Here is a 21,728-nt window from a genome sequence, read left to right on the forward strand (position 1 = left end):
TGGTGAGAATGGCTAAATTTAACAACTAACGTTAGCAAGGATGTGGAGAAAGGGAGAAAGGGGAACCTTCCGGCCCTGCTGATGGGAAGGAAACTGGAGCAGCCACTCTGGAAAACAGTGCGAGGGTCCTCAGGCAGCTTAAAATAGAGTTTATGATACAAACTCTACTTATCTAACACTTTGTGATACAAAGTGTCTCCTCTCAAATACCACCCTTGTCTCCCCAGATGCACCCCTGTCTACAGAGCAGAAGTTGGTTGCTGTGCAGCTGCATTCACTTTGAAAGCATTATGAGGATACACGTTGCCCTGGTGACGGGAAACACCTCTGCCTTTCTTCCCACCTATCACTCTTTGAGCTGAGTGAGTGAGGAGTGAGGAGGTGATCAGCTCTCTACCTGGCGTTGTGACAATGGGCAATCTCAATTCTTTACACTGCGATGGTATGTTCCTAAAGATCTGAATGCTCTTTGCTACCAACTGGATGGTTAACTCTTTCTCTGACTATATTTCTCATTGTTTAGAGTTTCCTCTCCCCAAATTGTCATGCAGAGTTATATGTACGCGTTTTCGTTTGTTCTATTGCTCCATTTCTGTTTTTCGTTATTCTGCCAATCTAACTGCCTTGAATATTGTGCCTCCGTTTTGAAAAAATGTCTTACTCCCTATTATATCCTGCAGCCCTCATTTGTCATCACGAAGGACCTCACAGGGGGAAATATGGCCACGTCTATTTTCAGGTTTTGTTAGTGTCCAAAATTACATATTCAAAGTATTCATTTCAGAAATTAAGTGTGAATCCAGTTGATATGGAGGATACTTGTCATTGTTTATCAATGCTTTACAATGTCTTCCTTGCGTTTTTTCCCAAAATGGGGATCGAGTTCCGTATTTGCAGGGGCACGTTGCTACCTTCATCTGAATGGTTGCCCAAAAGTCAGCCTGTGAATGAGTGTCTCTGATTCCATTTATGCCCCAAACACACATTTCCTGTTACCCTTTGGGCATTTTCCAAAATTACACTTTATAGAGAGATCAATTTTATGCTATCCCTCATCCCATTCCTCCCCTCTTAAGGTGTAAGCACGGTGAATATATAATATTATTCTCAGGTATGCAACAAATAGCCAGTCTTTCTACTTGCGTGGATAATTGGTTAATAAACTAATGACTGAGAGATAACCATGTAAACACTTATTAGTCATTCTCAAAGAAAAATAGGTGATGCACACACTTGAGTAGAGAAAGTAAATTTTACAGATGTGGAGAATGGGAAGCATTTGCACCTAGGAATGTCGCTTGAAAACAGAGACTTCATTAGAGTTGTTTTCATATAACGTCTTACTCAGTTCTCCTAAACTGCCCTCCAGAACTCTGTCCAAAAGCTAAGCTGTGGTTTATCCGAGGACATGCCAAGGTCACCAGGCACTGTTTTGAGGCACGTATATTAGTGTGAGGAATAATTAATGCACAGTGACCTTGTCTCACACGTTTTAAAACACAAGAGTTGATACTAGTGACTCTACTTTCCTGCACACTACTATGCATCACATTTGATGTGCTGATCATGACTCAGGAATTGGAACGTCATGCAGGATAGTCAGGATAGATCAAGAGTCCCAAGAGTATATTCGGGGAGGAAGCAAATAGCTTTTTTTTTTTTTTTCTCAAGGCCTCTAATTCTGTGAATACTAAATGGTGTTAAGGTAAAATACTTGTATTTAGGCAAAGCCAGTTTGCGTTACAAGGCAATGGTCTGGGAAGTCAGATTCCCAGGGTTCAATCCAGCTCTGGAACTTGGGAAATGTGAGATGTCAGACAGGATATTTAGCTTCTACTTAACCTTCCTGATCACTATCCATACCTTTGTTCATTCAATGCTCATCAAACACATATGTGATGTTTTGTTGACACTCCCTCCTCCTCAGGTGGGGAAACAGAGACACAGTGATGAAGTTCATGAACTCTGAATTAAGGAGCCAGGATATGAATCCAAGCTTAGAGTCCCAAAACTCATATTCTAATTAGTGAACTAAACTGAAATGATGACTCAGGCATGGAGTCATTGGTTACTGTGCATCTGTATGTCAGAAAGGACCTGTGCAAAGGGAAATCTCAGCACTGTCTACCATTATGAGGTCACCTCCATGCTTACATAGCCCAGGGAAGCTCTTGAGCCGTGGTGGTACAGATCCTGCCATAGTCACTAGTAGGAAAAGGACATAGGAGGCTGGTCAATTCCAAGTCATAGTTCTGGTCAGTTAAAGCATGATTATGGTCAGCTTAAAGCTATGATAGTGGTAGGTGCAAAGCCATGGTTGTGGTCGGTTTGCAGATTCTGAGGGTTTGGAGGCACCATTAGATAACCTGGTCAAAGTCTGTCAGTGCTGAGCACGTGACCTCGATCCGCTGAGAATCGAGGAGTTTCTTTCATGGTATATGATGGCATTGTCTGTATGATGAGTGCTAGTAATGGTGAAATGAGAGCCTACCCCTGGGACAATGAAGATCAGACTCAAGGGCCAGGTTATGGTTAGCTTGGTATCCATTCCCTGCTCATTGCTATTTGCTTGTACAGCTGAGATACAGAGCTGACCAGTGCCCGACCATCAGTGTCATGGCATGGTCTGACCTCAGGCCATGGCACACATAAAATACAATAAGAATTGGAAGCAGAGTGGAGACTGCCCGGCTGGCTCATTAGTGGAGAATGCGACTCTTGATCTAGAGTCATGTGTCTAGTCTATGTTGAGCATGCAGCCGTCTTAAGGAAAAAAAAATGATGACACACATGTGGTAGTATGTCTAATAACACATTCACCCTGAGGCCTAAAACATGCTTGAATGTCATGAATTCACATTAACTGTTCAACATGTTTGGTCAGTTGAAGAGAAGCTACTTCTTGGCAGAGCCCTCATGGGACAGTATGTTTGGAAAATCCTGGGTTGTGAGTCCGCTTGGGAGAAGTCCACTGGTCACTGAGGGCAAGTCCACTGGTGCCCAGGAAGGCTTTATGGGAACCAGATGGCAGTGTGAGCGCTGGGGGAAGATAACCACAGTTGGGCTTCCCGTTGCCATTTCCAAGAGCTTGACTTGGGGGCAACTGCTTTGTGTTTTGGGTGAGGGATTGAAACCGGGAGGTGGATGGCTGCGTTAGGATGTGAACTTTACTCTTGGCTCAGGCAGTCCCCCTTGTTGTGGAATGTCTTGCACAGGGAACTTAGGGCAGGAGGATTTGAGAAAGAGACAGCCCTTGGTTCAGGGGTTCAGAGCATGATCTCCGGGACCCTAGGCAGATCTCAAGTGTTCAGGGACCTCTCTCCCCAGGGAACCAACTCATGTCCTGTCTCAGACCCCTTCCTCATCAGTATTGTAATTTTTGGCAAGTCGTCAACACTATTCACTGTGTTCTCAATGACTATGTTGTTCTGTTTTGCATATTGTCTCATCAAAAGAAAGGTATGTCCCCACACAGTGTCTGCTAGCGAATTTCTTGTTGTTCTTTGACAGTAAGGGCATTTGATATCCTCTAATCTCTTCCTGATTTCAAGCATATAATACGGCGTTGCTTATGACAGGCCCTTGGTTGCAGATAGAATTCCAGAACACATTGAATTTGTATCATTGAAGCTTTGTATCCGATCAGCAACATTTCCCCCTTTGTACCTCCTTCTAGCTCCTATTCTCTTTCCTGATGCTGTGTGTTGACTGTGCCAGGTGCACATATAAGTGCCATCATGCAGTATTTAATTTACATGGCCATGCATGTCATCACAATTCTTGAGGTTTCCTTCCCCTTAACTTGCGATAATATTTCATTGTAGAGATAGACTAATCTTTTTATCCTTTTGTTCATCAATGGACATGAAGTTGTTTCTTTTTTTTGGGTGTGCTGAAAGGTGCTGAAAACACTGTGCAGAATCTCTGCGAAATTCAGCTTTCAATATTTTCTGAACTACTTGCCAAAACTCAGATTGCAAGAATATACGTCAGACCTTTTTAAATATTTGGAGGGGTGAGACTCCACATTGTGTTTCATTGACAATTTATCAGTTTATATTCTCAGGAACCTTAAGCATATGGCAACTCCAAAGCCTTTCTGCATTGCATGCTCACTCAGGTTTCTCTGCAAGGCAAATCACCAGTAATAAGATCAAAGTTTGACCTCTGATAAGGTTATCACTCATTTTCAATGCTCTTCTAACAACTGCACCAGTTCACATTCCCACCTACAGTGCAACAGGGTTCCCCTTTGTCCGCATCCTCTCCAACATTTGTGGTTTCCTGTCTTGTGACTTTTCCCCATTATCACTGGTGTGCGGTGGTATCTAATTGTGGTTTGGATCTGTAGTTCTCTGATGGCCAGCGATGCGGGGCATCTTCTCATGTGCTTGTTGGCCGAGTCTCTGTCTTCCTCTGTGAAATTTCTGTGGGTGTCTTTTCCCGGTTTCATGATCAGATTGTATGTTTCTTTGCTCTTGAGTTGAGTATGTTCTTTATAGACCTTGGATAAGAGCGCGCTATCTGAGCGGTCGTTTGCAAATATCTTCTCCCGTTCTGTAGGTTGTCCTTTACTTTTGTGGACTGTTTCTTTTGCTATGCAGAAGCTTTCGATCTGGGTGAAGTCCCAATAATTCCTTGTTGCTTTTGTTTCTCTAGCCTTGGCGGACGTATCTTGCGAGATGTTGCTGTGGCCAAGTTGAAAAAGGGTGTTGCCTCTCGTCGCCTCTCGGATTTGGATGGATTCTTGTCTCACATTTAGATCTTTCATCCTTTTTGAGTTTATCTTTGTGTGTGATGTCAGAGAATGGCCTGGGATCCTTCTTCTGCATGTGGATGTCCAATATTCCCAGCACCATTTATTGAAGAGACTGTTTTTTTTCCAGGGGGAGTCTTTCCTGCTTTCCCGAATATTAGTTGACCATAAAGTTGAGGGTCCACTTCTGGATTCGCTATTTGGTTCCATTGATCTATGGGTCTGTTTTTGTGCCACAACCACACTGTCTTGATGGCCACGGCTTTGTAGAGCAACCAAAAATCTGGCATTGTGATGCCCCCAGCTATGAACTTCATTTTGAAAAGTCCCCTGTCTCTTTGGGGTCTTTTCCGGTTCCACACTAGAATCTTAAGATGGTTTGTTCCAACTCTCTGAAGAAAGTCCATGGTATTTTGATAGGGATTGCGTGAAATGTGTAAATTGCCCTGGGTAGCATGGACATTTTCACAATATTAATTCTTCCTCTCCATGAGCATGGAACATTTTTCCTTCTCTTTATGCCTTCCTCTATTTCCTTCAGGAACGTTCTGTGTTGTTTAGGGCACAGATCCTTTACGTCTTTGGATAGGTTTATTCCTGGGTAGCTTATGCTTTTGGGTGCAGTTGTAAATGGGATTGACTCCTTAATTTTTGAGGCTCTTCTAACAACAACCTGTCAGTCAACAGCTCTTTCTATGTCCATTTATTTCCCAGGATCTGCTGTGGAAACCACAGGAACAGAACCTAGCACACAATCTGGAGACCTCCGCCCTCAACAACAGCTGAAAATATACACCCTCTACCGAAGCAGGGAACTGGACTCCCAAACAGAGATCCCAGAGGGTAACATGAAAATTGATTCATTAAATAATAGCCTCAAGAAATCTTGTCCTAGGGGCACCTGGGTGTTTCTGTCAGCTAAGTCTCTGCCTCCGGGGTTTCAGCTCTGGTCATGACATCAAGGTCATCAGATTCACCCATATTCAGCATGGAGGCTGCTTCATATTCTCTCTTCCTTTCCCTCTGCCCCTCTCCTCTTTACACTTGCTCTTTTGCTCTCTCCACACACGCAAAACAGAATCATTATTCAGTTTTGCTCGGGGTGCCATCGTAGAGACAGACCTCCTAAGCCGTATTCTTTATGTTTCATGTGTCCACATCTTAACTTGAAAGGTCAGTCATTAGTTTGTGGCCAAAATTGTGAAATCGCATTGAGAACCCTAATTTGGTCCGGTTTCATGGGAGGGGTTGTGAGCTAACATTTGGACATACTAGTCCGTGTTAAGTTTTAGCAAAATGTTTTCTGTTTTTACATTTTTTTATTAGAGTTCAATTTTCCAGCTTATAGCATAACACCCAGTGCTCATCCCGCCAAGTGCCCCCATCAGTGCCCATCACCCGGTCACCCCAACTACCCACCCACCTCCGCTTCCACTACCCCTTGTTCAGTTCCCAGAGATCGGTGTGTCTCCTGTTTTGTCACCCTCACTGATATATTCCCTCATTTTCGCCATTCCCTTTATTGCCTTTCACTAGTTTTTATATTCCCCAAATGAATGAGACCATATCAAGTTTGTCCTTTTCCGATGGACTTATTTCACTCAGCATAAGTCCCTCCAGGTGCGTCCGCGTCGGGGCAAATGGTGGGTATTTGTCGTTTCTCACGGCTGAGTAATATTCCATTGTAGCCGTGGACCACATCGTCTTTATCCATTCATCTCTCGAAGGACTCCGAGACTCCTTCCACAGTTTGGCTATTGTGGACATTGCTGCCATAAACATCGGGGTGCAGGTGTCCCCGCGTTTCACCACATCTGCAGCTTTGGGGTGAATCCCCAGCAGTACAATTGCTGGGCCAGAGGGAAGATCTGTTCTTAACTCTTTGGGGAACCTCCACACAGTTTTCCGGAGTGGCTGCACCAGTTCACATTCCCACCTACAGTGCAAGAGGGTTCCCCCTTGTCCGCGTCCTCTCCAACATTTGTTGTTTCCTGTCTTGTGACTTCCCCATTCCCACTGGTGTGAGGTGATATCACATGGGGGTTTGGATCTGTAGTTTCCTGATGGCCAGCGATGCGGGCCATGTTCTCATGTGCTTGTTGGCCGTTTCTCTGTCTTCCCCTGTGAGATTTCTGTTCGGGTCTTCTGCCCGTTTCACGATCGGATTGTTTGTTTCTCTGCTCTTGAGTTGAGTATGTTCTTTATAGATCTTGGACACCAGCCCTTTGACTGAGCGGTCGTTTGCAAGTATCTTCTCCCGTTCTGTAGGTTGTCTTTTACTTTTGTGGACTGTTTCTTTTGCTGCGCAGGAGCTTTCGATCTGGCTGGAGTCCCAATAATTCCTTGTTGCTTTTGTTTCTCTTGCCTTGGCGGACGTATCTTGCGAGATGTTGCTGTGGCCAAGTTGAAAAACGGTGTTGCCTCTGTTCACCTCTCGGATTTGGATGGATTCTTGTCTCACATTTAGATCTTTCATCCTTTTTGAGTTTATCTTTGTGTGTGGTGTCAGAGAATGGTCTAGCTTCCTTCTTCTGCATGTGGATGTCCAGTGTTCCCAGCACCCTTTATTGAAGAGACTGTCTTTATCCAGGGATAGTCTTTCCTGCTTTCTCGAATATTAGTTGACCATAAAGTTGAGGGTCCACTTCTGGATTCGCTATTCGGTTCCATTGAGCTATGGGTCTGGTTTTGTGCCACTACCACACTGTCTTGATGGCCACGGCTTTGTAGTACAACCTGAAATCGGGCCTTGTGATGCCCCCAGCTGTAGCCTTCTTTTTGAATAGTCCCCTGTCTCTTTGGGGTCTTTTCCGGTTCCACACTAGAATCTTAAGATGGTTTGTTCCAAATCTCTGAAGAAAGTCCCCGGTATTTTGGGGTTTTTTGGGGTTTTGTTTTTGTTTTTGTTTTTGTTTTTTTAATTTTAATTTATTTATGATAGTCACAGAGAGAGAGAGAGGCAGAGACACAGGCAGAGGGAGAAGCAGGCTCCATGCACCGGGAGCCTGACGTGGGATTCGATCCCGGGTCTCCAGGATCACGCCCTGGGCCAAAGGCAGGCGCCAAACCGCTGCGCCACCCAGGGATCCCTCCCCGGTATTTTGATAGGGATTGCGTGAAATATATAAATTGCCCTGGGTAGCATGGACATTTTCACAATATTAATTCTTCCTCTCCATGAGCATGGAACCTTTTTCCTTCTCTTGATGCCTTCCTCGATTTCTTTCAGGAACGTTCTGTGGTGTTTAGGGTACAGATCCTTTACCTCTTTGGTTAGGTTTATTCCCGGGTAGCTTATGTTTTTGGGTGCAGTTGTAAATGGGATTGACTCCTTAATTTTCGAGGCTCTTCTAACAACAACCTGTCAGTCAACAGCTCTTTCTATGTCCATTTATTTCCCAGGCGCTGGAGTGATAACAACCGAACCTGAATCTCGAAGAAACCCTTGGTACACCTGCCCTGGAGCATGGCCAAAAATGTTTTCCATCCTCCGTATCAGAAGAGTTCAGCCAACAGACGACAGGCCGGAGGGTAACATGAAAATTGATTCATTAAATAATAGCCTCAAGAAATCTTGTCCTAGGGGCACCTGGGTGTTTCTGTCAGCTAAGTCTCTGCCTCCGGGGTTTCAGCTCTGGTCATGACCTCAAGGTCATCAGATTCACCCATATTCAGCATGGAGCCTGCTTCGTATTCTCTCTTCCTTTCCCTCTGCCCCTCTCCTCCTTACACTTGCTCTTTTGCTCTCTCCACACACGCAAAACAGAATCATTATTCAGTTTTGCTCGGGGTGCCATCGTAGAGACAGACCTCCTAAACCGTATTCTTTATGTTTCATGTGTCCACAATTAACTTGAAAGGTCAGTCATTAGTTTGTGGCCAAAATTGTGAAATTGCATTGAGAACTCTATTTTGGTCCGATTTCATGGGAGGGGTTGTGAGGTAACATTTGGACATACTAGTCCGTGTTAAGTATTAGCAAAATGTTTTCTGTTTTTACATTTTTTTATTGGAGTTCAATTTGCCAGCATATAGCATAACACCTAGTGCTCATCCCGCCAAGTGCCCCCATCAGGGGCCATCACCCAGTCGCCCCAACCGCCCGCCCACCTCTCCTTCCACTACCCCTTGTTCAGTTCCCAGAGTTCGGTGTGTGTCCTGTTTTGTCACCCTCACTGATATTTTCCTTCATTTTCCCCTTTCCCTTTATTGCCTTCACTAGTTTTTATATTCCCCAAATGAATGAGACCATATCAAGTTTGTCCTTTTCCGATGGACTCATTTCACTCAGCATAAGTCCCTCCAGGTGCATCCACGTCGGAGCTAATGGTGGGTATTTGTCGTTTCTCACGGCTGAGTTATATTCCGTTGTAGCCGTGGACCACATCTTCTTTATCCATTCATCTCTCGAAGGACTCCGAGACTCCTTCCACAGTTTGGCTATTGTGGACATTGCTGCCATAAACATCGGGGTGCAGGTGTCCCCGCATTTCACCGCATCTTTAGCTTTGGGGTATAACCCCAGCAGTGCCATTGCTGGCCCGGAGGAAAGATCTGTTCTTAACTCTTTGAGGAACCTCCACACAGTTTTCCGGAGTGGCTGCACCTGTTCACATTCCCACCTACAGTGCAAGAGGGTTCCCCCTTGTCCGCGTCCTCTCCAACATTTGTTGTTTCCTGTCTCGTGACTTTTCCCCATTCCCGCAGGTGTGAGGTGGTATCTCCTGGGGGTTTGGATCTGTAGTTTCCTGATGGCCAGCGATGTGGGGCATGTTCTCATGTGCTTGTTGGCCGTGTCTCTGTCTTCCCCTGTGAGATTTCTGTTTGGATCTTTTTCCGTTTCACGATCGGATTGTTTGTTTCTCTGCTCTTGAGTTGAGTATGTTCTTTATAGATCTTGGACACTAGCCCTTTGACTGAGCGGTCGTCTGCAAATATCTTCTCCCGTTCTGTAGGTTGTCTTTTACTTTTGTGGACTGTTGTTTGCTGCGCAGGAGCTTTCGATCTGGCTGAAGTCCCAATAATTCCTTGTTGCTTTTGTTTCTCTTGCCTTGGCGGACGTATCTTGCGAGATGTTGCTGTGGCCAAGTTGAAAAACGGTGTTGCCTCTGTTCGCCTCTCGGATTTGGATGGATTCTTGTCTCACATTTAGATCGTTCATGCTTTTTGAGTTTTTCCCTGTGTGTCGTGTCAGAGAATGGTCTAGCTTCCTTCTTCTGCATGTGGATGTCCAGTGTTCCCAGCACCCTTTATGGAAGACACTGTCTTTATCCAGGGATAGTCTTTCCAGCTTTCGCGAATATTAGTTGACCATAAAGTTGAGGGTCCACTTCTGGATGCGCTACTCGGTTCCATTGATCTATGGGTCTGTGTTTGTGCTACTACCACACTGTCTCGATGGCCACGGCTTTGTAGTACAACCTGGAATCGGGCCTCGTGATGCCCCCAGCTGTGGCCTTCGTTTTGAATAGTACCCTGGCTCTTTGGGGTCTTTTCCGGTTCCACACTAGAATCTTAAGATGGTTTGTTCCAACTCTCTGAAGAAAGTCCCCGGTATTTTGTTAGGGATTGCGTGAAATGTGTAAATTGCCCTGGGTAGCATGGACATTTTCACAATATTAATTCTTCCTCTCCATGAGCATGGAACCTTTTTCCTTCTCTTGATGCCTTCCTCGATTTCTTTCAGGAACGTTCTGTGGTGTTTAGGGTACAGATCCTTTACCTCTTTGTTAGGTTTATTCCCGGGTAGCTTATGCTTTTGGGTGCAGTTGTAAATGGGATTGACTCCTTAATTTTCGAGGCTCTTCTAACAACAACCTGTCAGTCAACAGCTCTTTCTATGTCCATTTATTTACCAGGAGCTGCTGTGATAACAACCGAACCTGAATATAGCAGACAACCTGGGTACATCTGCCCAGGAGCACGGCGAAAGCTCTTTGCAATCCGCAGAAACAGAAGAGTTCAGCCAACAGACGACAGGCCGGAGGGTAACATGAAAATTGATTCATTAAATAATAGCCTCAAGAAATCTTGTCCTAGGGGCACCTGGGTGTTTCTGTCAGCTAAGTCTCTGCCTCCTGGGTTTCAGCTCCGGTCATGACCTCAAGGTTATCAGATTCACCCATATTCAGCATGGAGCCTGCTTCGTATTCTCTCTTCCTTTCCCTCTGCCCCTCTCCTCCTTACACTTGCTCTTTTGCTCTCTCCACACACGCAAAACAGAATCATTATTCAGTTTTGCTCGGGGTGCCATCGTAGAGACAGACCTCCTAAGCCGTATTCTTTATGTTTCATGTGTCCACATCTTAACTTGAAAGGTCAGTCATTAGTTTGTGGCCAAAATTGTGAAATCGCATTGAGAACTCTAATTTGGTCAGATTTCATGGGAGGGGTTGTGAGGTAACATTTGGACATACTAGTCCGTGTTAAGTATTAGCAAAATGTTTTCTGTTTTTACATTTTTTTATTGGAGCTCAAATTGCCAGCATATAGCATAACACCCAGTGCTCATCCCGCCAAGTGCGCCCATCAGTGCCCATCACCCAGTCGCCCCAACCGCCCGCCCACCTCTCCTTCCACTACCCCTTGTTCACTTCCCAGAGTTCGGTGTGTCTCCTGTTTTGTCACCCTCACTGATATTTTCCTTCATTTTCCCCATTCCCTTTATTGCATTTCACTAGTTTTTATATTCCCCAAATGAATGAGACCATATCAAGTTTGTCCTTTTCCGATGGACTTATTTCAATCAGCATAAGTCCCTCCAGGTGCATCCACGTCGGAGCTAATGGTGGGTATTCGTCGTTTCTCATGGCTGAGTAATATTCCGTTGTAGCCGTGGACCACATCAACTTTATCCATTCATCTCTCGATGGACCCCGAGGCTCCTTCCACAGTTTGGCTATTGTGGACATTGCTGCCATAAACTTCGGGGTGCAGGTGTCCCCGCATTTCACCGCATCTTCAGCTTTGGGGTGAATCCCCAGCAGTGCCATTGCTGGGCTGGAGGGAAGATCTGTTCTTAACTCTTTGAGGAACCTCCACACAGTTTTCCGGAGTGGCTGCACCTGTTCACATTCCCACCTACAGTGCAAGAGGGTTCCCCTTTGTCCGCGTCCTCTCCAACATTTCTTGTTTCCTGTCTCTTGACTTTTCCCCATTCCCGCCGGTGTGAAGTGGTATCTCATGGGGGTTTGGATCTGTAGTTTCCTGATGGCCAGTGATGCGGGGCATGTTCTCATGTGCTTGTTGGCCGTGTCTCTGTCTTCCCCTGTGGGATTTCTGTTCGGGTCTTCTGCCCGTTTCATGATCAGATTATTTGTTTCTTTGCTCTTGAGTTGAGTATGTTCTTTAGAGATCTTGGACACTAGCCCTTTGTCTGAGCGGTCGTTTGCAAATATCTTCTCCCGTTCTGTAGGTTTTCTTTAACTTTTGTGGACTGTTTCTTTTCCTGCGCAGGAGCTTTCGATCTGGCTGAAGTCCCAATAATTCCTCGTTGCTTTTGTTTCTCTTGCCTTGGCAGACGTATTTTGCGAGATGTTGCTGTGGCCAAGTTGAAAAACGGTGTTGCCTCTGTTCGCCTTTCGGATTTGGATGGATTCTTGTCTCACATTTAGATCTTTCATCCTTTTTGAGTTTTTCCCTGTGTGTGGTGTCAGAGAATGGTCTAGCTTCCGTCTTCTGCATGTGGATGTCCAGTGTTCCCAGCACCCTTTATTGAAGAGACTGTCTTTTTCCAGGGATAGTCTTTCCTGCTTTCTCGAATAGAGTTGACCATAAAGTTGAGGGTCGACTTCTGGATTCGCTATTCGGTTCCATTGAGCTAAGGGTCTGTTTTTGTGCCACTACCACACTGTCTTGATAGCCACGGCTTTGTAGTACAACCTGAAATCGGGCCTTGTGATGCCCCCAGCTGTGGCCTTCGTTTTGAATAGTCCCCTGGCTCTTTGGGGTCTTTTCAGTATCCACACTAGCATCTTATTTTTTTTTATTTTTATTTACTAATGATAGTCACACAGAGAGAGAGAATGGGGCAGAGACATAGGCAGAGGGACAAGCAGGCTCCATGCACCGGGAGCCCGACGTGGGATTCGATCCCAGATCTCCAGGATCGCGCCCTGGGCCAAAGGCAGCCACTAAACCGCTGCGCCACCCAGGGATCCCCCACACTAGAATCTTAAGATGGTTTGTTCTAACTCTCTGAAGAAAGTCCCCAGTATTTTGATAGGGATTGCGTGAAATATATAAATTGCCCTGGGTAGCATGGACATTTTCACAATATTAATTCTTCCTCTCCATGAGCATGGAACCTTTTTCCTTCTCTTGATGCCTTCCTCGATTTCTTTCAGGAACGTTCTGTGGTGTTTAGGGTACAGATCCTTTACCTCTTTGGTTAGGTTTATTCCCGGGTAGCTTATGTTTTTGGGTGCAGTTGTAAATGGGATTGACTCCTTAATTTTCGAGGCTCTTCTAACAACAACCTGTCAGTCAACAGCTCTTTCTATGTCCATTTATTTCCCAGGAGCTGGAGTGATAACAACCGAACCTGAATCTCGAAGAAACCCTTGGTACACCTGCCCTGGAGCATGGCCAAAAGTGTTTTCCATCCTCCGTATCAGAAGAGTTCAGCCAACAGACGACAGGCCGGAGGGTAACATGAAAATTGATTCATTAAATAATAGCCTCAAGAAATCTTGTCCTAGGGGCACCTGGGTGTTTCTGTCAGCTAAGTCTCTGCCTCTGGGGTTTCAGCTCTGGTCATGACCTCAAGGTCATCAGATTCACCCATATTCAGCATGGAGCCTGCTTCGTATTCTCTCTTCCTTTCCCTCTGCCCCTCTCCTCCTTACACTTGCTCTTTTGCTCTCTCCACACACGCAAAACAGAATCATTATTCAGTTTTGCTCGGGGTGCCATCGTAGAGACAGACCTCCTAAGCCGTATTCTTTATGTTTCATGTGTCCACATCTTAACTTGAAAGGTCAGTCATTAGTTTGTGGCCAAAATTGTGAAATTGCATTGAGAACTCTAATTTGGTCCGATTTCATGGGAGGGGTTGTGAGGTAACATTTGGACATACTAGTCCGTGTTAAGTATTAGCAAAATGTTTTCTGTTTTTACATTTTTTTATTGGAGTTCAATTTGCCAGCATATAGCATAACACCTAGTGCTCATCCCGCCAAGTGCCCCCATCAGGGGCCATCACCCAGTCGCCCCAACCGCCCGCCCACCTCCCCTTCCACTACCCCTTGTTCAGTTCCCAGAGTTCGGTGTGTGTCCTGTTTTGTCACCCTCACTGATATTTTCCTTCATTTTCCCCTTTCCCTTTATTGCCTTCACTAGTTTTTATATTCCCCAAATGAATGAGACCATATCAAGTTTGTCCTTTTCCGATGGACTCATTTCACTCAGCATAAGTCCCTCCAGGTGCATCCACGTCGGAGCTAATGGTGGGTATTTGTCGTTTCTCACGGCTGAGTTATATTCCGTTGTAGCCGTGGACCACATCTTCTTTATCCATTCATCTCTCGAAGGACTCCGAGACTCCTTCCACAGTTTGGCTATTGTGGACATTGCTGCCATAAACATCGGGGTGCAGGTGTCCCCGCATTTCACCGCATCTTTAGCTTTGGGGTATAACCCCAGCAGTGCCATTGCTGGCCCGGAGGAAAGATCTGTTCTTAACTCTTTGAGGAACCTCCACACAGTTTTCCGGAGTGGCTGCACCTGTTCACATTCCCACCTACAGTGCAAGAGGGTTCCCCCTTGTCCGCGTCCTCTCCAACATTTGTTGTTTCCTGTCTCGTGACTTTTCCCCATTCCCGCAGGTGTGAGGTGGTATCTCCTGGGGGTTTGGATCTGTAGTTTCCTGATGGCCAGCGATGTGGGGCATGTTCTCATGTGCTTGTTGGCCGTGTCTCTGTCTTCCCCTGTGAGATTTCTGTTTGGATCTTTTTCCGTTTCACGATCGGATTGTTTGTTTCTCTGCTCTTGAGTTGAGTATGTTCTTTATAGATCTTGGACACTAGCCCTTTGACTGAGCGGTCGTCTGCAAATATCTTCTCCCGTTCTGTAGGTTGTCTTTTACTTTTGTGGACTGTTGTTTGCTGCGCAGGAGCTTTCGATCTGGCTGAAGTCCCAATAATTCCTTGTTGCTTTTGTTTCTCTTGCCTTGGCGGACGTATCTTGCGAGATGTTGCTGTGGCCAAGTTGAAAAACGGTGTTGCCTCTGTTCGCCTCTCGGATTTGGATGGATTCTTGTCTCACATTTAGATCGTTCATGCTTTTTGAGTTTTTCCCTGTGTGTCGTGTCAGAGAATGGTCTAGCTTCCTTCTTCTGCATGTGGATGTCCAGTGTTCCCAGCACCCTTTATGGAAGACACTGTCTTTATCCAGGGATAGTCTTTCCAGCTTTCGCGAATATTAGTTGACCATAAAGTTGAGGGTCCACTTCTGGATGCGCTACTCGGTTCCATTGATCTATGGGTCTGTGTTTGTGCTACTACCACACTGTCTCGATGGCCACGGCTTTGTAGTACAACCTGGAATCGGGCCTCGTGATGCCCCCAGCTGTGGCCTTCGTTTTGAATAGTCCCCTGGCTCTTTGGGGTCTTTTCCGGTTCCACACTAGAATCTTAAGATGGTTTGTTCCAACTCTCTGAAGAAAGTCCCCGGTATTTTGTTAGGGATTGCGTGAAATGTGTAAATTGCCCTGGGTAGCATGGACATTTTCACAATATTAATTCTTCCTCTCCATGAGCATGGAACCTTTTTCCTTCTCTTGATGCCTTCCTCGATTTCTTTCAGGAACGTTCTGTGGTGTTTAGGGTACAGATCCTTTACCTCTTTGGTTAGGTTTATTCCCGGGTAGCTTATGCTTTTGGGTGCAGTTGTAAATGGGATTGACTCCTTAATTTTCGAGGCTCTTCTAACAACAACCTGTCAGTCAACAGCTCTTTCTATGTCCATTTATTTACCAGGAGCTGGAGTGATAACAACCGAACCTGAATATAGCAGACAACCTGGGTACATCTGCCCAGGAGCACGGCGAAAGCTCTTTGCAATCCGCAGAAACAGAAGAGTTCAGCCAACAGACGACAGGCCGGAGGGTAACATGAAAATTGATTCATTAAATAATAGCCTCAAGAAATCTTGTCCTAGGGGCACCTGGGTGTTTCTGTCAGCTAAGTCTCTGCCTCCTGGGTTTCAGCTCCGGTCATGACCTCAAGGTTATCAGATTCACCCATATTCAGCATGGAGCCTGCTTCGTATTCTCTCTTCCTTTCCCTCTGCCCCTCTCCTCCTTACACTTGCTCTTTTGCTCTCTCCACACACGCAAAACAGAATCATTATTCAGTTTTGCTCGGGGTGCCATCGTAGAGACAGACCTCCTAAGCCGTATTCTTTATGTTTCATGTGTCCACATCTTAACTTGAAAGGTCAGTCATTAGTTTGTGGCCAAAATTGTGAAATCGCATTGAGAACTCTAATTTGGTCAGATTTCATGGGAGGGGTTGTGAGGTAACATTTGGACATACTAGTCCGTGTTAAGTATTAGCAAAATGTTTTCTGTTTTTACATTTTTTTATTGGAGCTCAAATTGCCAGCATATAGCATAACACCCAGTGCTCATCCCGCCAAGTGCGCCCATCAGTGCCCATCACCCAGTCGCCCCAACCGCCCGCCCACCTCTCCTTCCACTACCCCTTGTTCACTTCCCAGAGTTCGGTGTGTCTCCTGTTTTGTCACCCTCACTGATATTTTCCTTCATTTTCCCCATTCCCTTTATTGCATTTCACTAGTTTTTATATTCCCCAAATGAATGAGACCATATCAAGTTTGTCCTTTTCCGATGGACTTATTTCAATCAGCATAAGTCCCTCCAGGTGCATCCACGTCGGAGCTAATGGTGGGTATTCGTCGTTTCTCATGGCTGAGTAATATTCCGTTGTAGCCGTGGACCACATCAACTTTATCCATTCATCTCTCGATGGACCCCGAGGCTCCTTCCACAGTTTGGCTATTGTGGACATTGCTGCCATAAACTTCGGGGTGCAGGTGTCCCCGCATTTCACCGCATCTTCAGCTTTGGGGTGAATCCCCAGCAGTGCCATTGCTGGGCTGGAGGGAAGATCTGTTCTTAACTCTTTGAGGAACCTCCACACAGTTTTCCGGAGTGGCTGCACCTGTTCACATTCCCACCTACAGTGCAAGAGGGTTCCCCTTTGTCCGCGTCCTCTCCAACATTTCTTGTTTCCTGTCTCGTGACTTTTCCCCATTCCCGCCGGTGTGAAGTGGTATCTCATGGGGGTTTGGATCTGTAGTTTCCTGATGGCCAGTGATGCGGGCCATGTTCTCATGTGCTTGTTGGCCGTGTCTCTGTCTTCCCCTGTGGGATTTCTGTTCGGGTCTTCTGCCCGTTTCATGATCAGATTGTTTGTTTCTTTGCTCTTGAGTTGAGTATGTTCTTTAGAGATCTTGGACACTAGCCCTTTGTCTGAGCGGTCGTTTGCAAATATCTTCTCCCGTTCTGTAGGTTTTCTTTAACTTTTGTGGACTGTTTCTTTTCCTGCGCAGGAGCTTTCGATCTGGCTGAAGTCCCAATAATTCCTCGTTGCTTTTGTTTCTCTTGCCTTGGCAGACGTATTTTGCGAGATGTTGCTGTGGCCAAGTTGAAAAACGGTGTTGCCTCTGTTCGCCTTTCGGATTTGGATGGATTCTTGTCTCACATTTAGATCTTTCATCCTTTTTGAGTTTTTCCCTGTGTGTGGTGTCAGAGAATGGTCTAGCTTCCGTCTTCTGCATGTGGATGTCCAGTGTTCCCAGCACCCTTTATTGAAGAGACTGTCTTTTTCCAGGGATAGTCTTTCCTGCTTTCTCGAATAGAGTTGACCATAAAGTTGAGGGTCGACTTCTGGATTCGCTATTCGGTTCCATTGAGCTAAGGGTCTGTTTTTGTGCCACTACCACACTGTCTTGATAGCCACGGCTTTGTAGTACAACCTGAAATCGGGCCTTGTGATGCCCCCAGCTGTGGCCTTCGTTTTGAATAGTCCCCTGGCTCTTTGGGGTCTTTTCAGTATCCACACTAGCATCTTATTTTTTTTTATTTTTATTTACTAATGATAGTCACACAGAGAGAGAGAATGGGGCAGAGACATAGGCAGAGGGACAAGCAGGCTCCATGCACCGGGAGCCCGACGTGGGATTCGATCCCAGATCTCCAGGATCGCGCCCTGGGCCAAAGGCAGCCACTAAACCGCTGCGCCACCCAGGGATCCCCCACACTAGAATCTTAAGATGGTTTGTTCTAACTCTCTGAAGAAAGTCCCCAGTATTTTGATAGGGATTGCGTGAAATATATAAATTGCCCTGGGTAGCATGGACATTTTCACAATATTAATTCTTCCTCTCCATGAGCATGGAACCTTTTTCCTTCTCTTGATGCCTTCCTCGATTTCTTTCAGGAACGTTCTGTGGTGTTTAGGGTACAGATCCTTTACCTCTTTGGTTAGGTTTATTCCCGGGTAGCTTATGTTTTTGGGTGCAGTTGTAAATGGGATTGACTCCTTAATTTTCGAGGCTCTTCTAACAACAACCTGTCAGTCAACAGCTCTTTCTATGTCCATTTATTTACCAGGAGCTGGAGTGATAACAACCGAACCTGAATCTCGAAGAAACCCTTGGTACACCTGCCCTGGAGCATGGCCAAAAATGTTTTCCATCCTCCGTATCAGAAGAGTTCAGCCAACAGACGACAGGCCGGAGGGTAACATGAAAATTGATTCATTAAATAATAGCCTCAAGAAATCTTGTCCTAGGGGCACCTGGGTGTTTCTGTCAGCTAAGTCTCTGCCTCTGGGGTTTCAGCTCTGGTCATGACCTCAAGGTCATCAGATTCACCCATATTCAGCATGGAGCCTGCTTCGTATTCTCTCTTCCTTTCCCTCTGCCCCTCTCCTCCTTACACTTGCTCTTTTGCTCTCTCCACACACGCAAAACAGAATCATTATTCAGTTTTGCTCGGGGTGCCATCATAGAGACAGACCTCCTAAGCCGTATTCTTTATGTTTCATGTGTCCACATCTTAACTTGAAAGGTCAGTCATTAGTTTGTGGCCAAAATTGTGAAATTGCATTGAGAACTCTAATTTGGTCCGATTTCATGGGAGGGGTTGTGAGGTAACATTTGGACATACTAGTCCGTGTTAAGTATTAGCAAAATGTTTTCCGTTTTTACATTTTTTTATTGGAGTTCAATTTGCCAGCATATAGCATAACACCTAGTGCTCATCCCGCCAAGTGCCCCCATCAGGGGCCATCACCCAGTCGCCCCAACCGCCCGCCCACCTCCCCTTCCACTACCCCTTGTTCAGTTCCCAGAGTTCGGTGTGTCTCCTGTTTTGTCACCCTCACTGATATTTTCCTTCATTTTCCCCTTTCCCTTTATTGCCTTCACTAGTTTTTATATTCCCCAAATGAATGAGACCATATCAAGTTTGTCCTTTTCCGATGGACTCATTTCACTCAGCATAAGTCCCTCCAGGTGCATCCACGTCGGAGCTAATGGTGGGTATTTGTCGTTTCTCACGGCTGAGTTATATTCCGTTGTAGCCGTGGACCACATCTTCTTTATCCATTCATCTCTCGAAGGACTCCGAGACTCCTTCCACAGTTTGGCTATTGTGGACATTGCTGCCATAAACTTCGGGGTGCAGGTGTCCCCGCATTTCACCGCATCTTTAGCTTTGGGGTATAACCCCAGCAGTGCCATTGCTGGCCCGGAGGAAAGATCTGTTCTTAACTCTTTGAGGAACCTCCACACAGTTTTCCGGAGTGGCTGCACCTGTTCACATTCCCACCTACAGTGCAAGAGGGTTCCCCCTTGTCCGCGTCCTCTCCAACATTTGTTGTTTCCTGTCTCGTGACTTTTCCCCATTCCCGCAGGTGTGAGGTGGTATCTCCTGGGGGTTTGGATCTGTAGTTTCCTGATGGCCAGCGATGTGGGGCATGTTCTCATGTGCTTGTTGGCCGTGTCTCTGTCTTCCCCTGTGAGATTTCTGTTTGGATCTTTTTCCGTTTCACGATCGGATTGTTTGTTTCTCTGCTCTTGAGTTGAGTATGTTCTTTATAGATCTTGGACACTAGCCCTTTGACTGAGCGGTCGTCTGCAAATATCTTCTCCCGTTCTGTAGGTTGTCTTTTACTTTTGTGGACTGTTGTTTGCTGCGCAGGAGCTTTCGATCTGGCTGAAGTCCCAATAATTCCTTGTTGCTTTTGTTTCTCTTGCCTTGGCGGACGTATCTTGCGAGATGTTGCTGTGGCCAAGTTGAAAAACGGTGTTGCCTCTGTTCGCCTCTCGGATTTGGATGGATTCTTGTCTCACATTTAGATCGTTCATGCTTTTTGAGTTTTTCCCTGTGTGTCGTGTCAGAGAATGGTCTAGCTTCCTTCTTCTGCATGTGGATGTCCAGTGTTCCCAGCACCCTTTATGGAAGACACTGTCTTTAACCAGGGATAGTCTTTCCAGCTTTCGCGAATATTAGTTGACCATAAAGTTGAGGGTCCACTTCTGGATGCGCTACTCGGTTCCATTGATCTATGGGTCTGTGTTTGTGCTACTACCACACTGTCTCGATGGCCACGGCTTTGTAGTACAACCTGGAATCGGGCCTCGTGATGCCCCCAGCTGTGGCCTTCGTTTTGAATAGTCCCCTGGCTCTTTGGGGTCTTTTCCGGTTCCACACTAGAATCTTAAGATGGTTTGTTCCAACTCTCTGAAGAAAGTCCCCGGTATTTTGTTAGGGATTGCGTGAAATGTGTAAATTGCCCTGGGTAGCATGGACATTTTCACAATATTAATTCTTCCTCTCCATGAGCATGGAACCTTTTTCCTTCTCTTGATGCCTTCCTCGATTTCTTTCAGGAACGTTCTGTGGTGTTTAGGGTACAGATCCTTTACCTCTTTGGTTAGGTTTATTCCCGGGTAGCTTATGCTTTTGGGTGCAGTTGTAAATGGGATTGACTCCTTAATTTTCGAGGCTCTTCTAACAACAACCTGTCAGTCAACAGCTCTTTCTATGTCCATTTATTTACCAGGAGCTGGAGTGATAACAACCGAACCTGAATATAGCAGACAACCTGGGTACATCTGCCCAGGAGCACGGCGAAAGCTCTTTGCAATCCGCAGAAACAGAAGAGTTCAGCCAACAGACGACAGGCCGGAGGGTAACATGAAAATTGATTCATTAAATAATAGCCTCAAGAAATCTTGTCCTAGGGGCACCTGGGTGTTTCTGTCAGCTAAGTCTCTGCCTCCTGGGTTTCAGCTCCGGTCATGACCTCAAGGTTATCAGATTCACCCATATTCAGCATGGAGCCTGCTTCGTATTCTCTCTTCCTTTCCCTCTGCCCCTCTCCTCCTTACACTTGCTCTTTTGCTCTCTCCACACACGCAAAACAGAATCATTATTCAGTTTTGCTCGGGGTGCCATCGTAGAGACAGACCTCCTAAGCCGTATTCTTTATGTTTCATGTGTCCACATCTTAACTTGAAAGGTCAGTCATTAGTTTGTGGCCAAAATTGTGAAATCGCATTGAGAACTCTAATTTGGTCAGAGTTCATGGGAGGGGTTGTGAGGTAACATTTGGACATACTAGTCCGTGTTAAGTATTAGCAAAATGTTTTCTGTTTTTACATTTTTTTATTGGAGCTCAAATTGCCAGCATATAGCATAACACCCAGTGCTCATCCCGCCAAGTGCGCCCATCAGTGCCCATCACCCAGTCGCCCCAACCGCCCGCCCACCTCTCCTTCCACTACCCCTTGTTCACTTCCCAGAGTTCGGTGTGTCTCCTGTTTTGTCACCCTCACTGATATTTTCCTTCATTTTCCCCATTCCCTTTATTGCATTTCACTAGTTTTTATATTCCCCAAATGAATGAGACCATATCAAGTTTGTCCTTTTCCGATGGAC

General features: G+C 45.8%; 1 protein-coding gene across 2 annotated transcripts in view; it reads left to right on the forward strand.

The window, feature by feature from the left end:
- Positions 1-296: 296 nt before the first annotated feature.
- LOC140594292 (uncharacterized) overlaps positions 297-21,728 on the forward strand; it is a 37,695-nt gene continuing 16,263 nt past the window's right edge. Inside the window, exons 1-7 of one of the 2 annotated variants that reach the window (XM_072725208.1) lie at positions 297-442; positions 5,471-5,599; positions 10,615-10,743; positions 13,275-13,403; positions 15,733-15,861; positions 18,393-18,521; positions 20,851-20,979. In XM_072725208.1, the coding sequence (XP_072581309.1) occupies positions 412-442; positions 5,471-5,599; positions 10,615-10,743; positions 13,275-13,403; positions 15,733-15,861; positions 18,393-18,521; positions 20,851-20,979 (805 nt within the window). In that variant the 5' untranslated portion in view covers positions 297-411. Of the gene's footprint in view, positions 443-5,470; positions 5,600-8,163; positions 8,288-10,614; positions 10,744-13,274; positions 13,404-15,732; positions 15,862-18,392; positions 18,522-20,850; positions 20,980-21,728 lie in introns of those variants that run through there. The other variant, XM_072725209.1, reaches the window with a different exon arrangement.

The sequence above is a fragment of the Vulpes vulpes genome, chromosome 10 (genome assembly GCF_048418805.1).
Source record: "Vulpes vulpes isolate BD-2025 chromosome 10, VulVul3, whole genome shotgun sequence".
NCBI lineage: Eukaryota > Metazoa > Chordata > Mammalia > Carnivora > Canidae > Vulpes > Vulpes vulpes.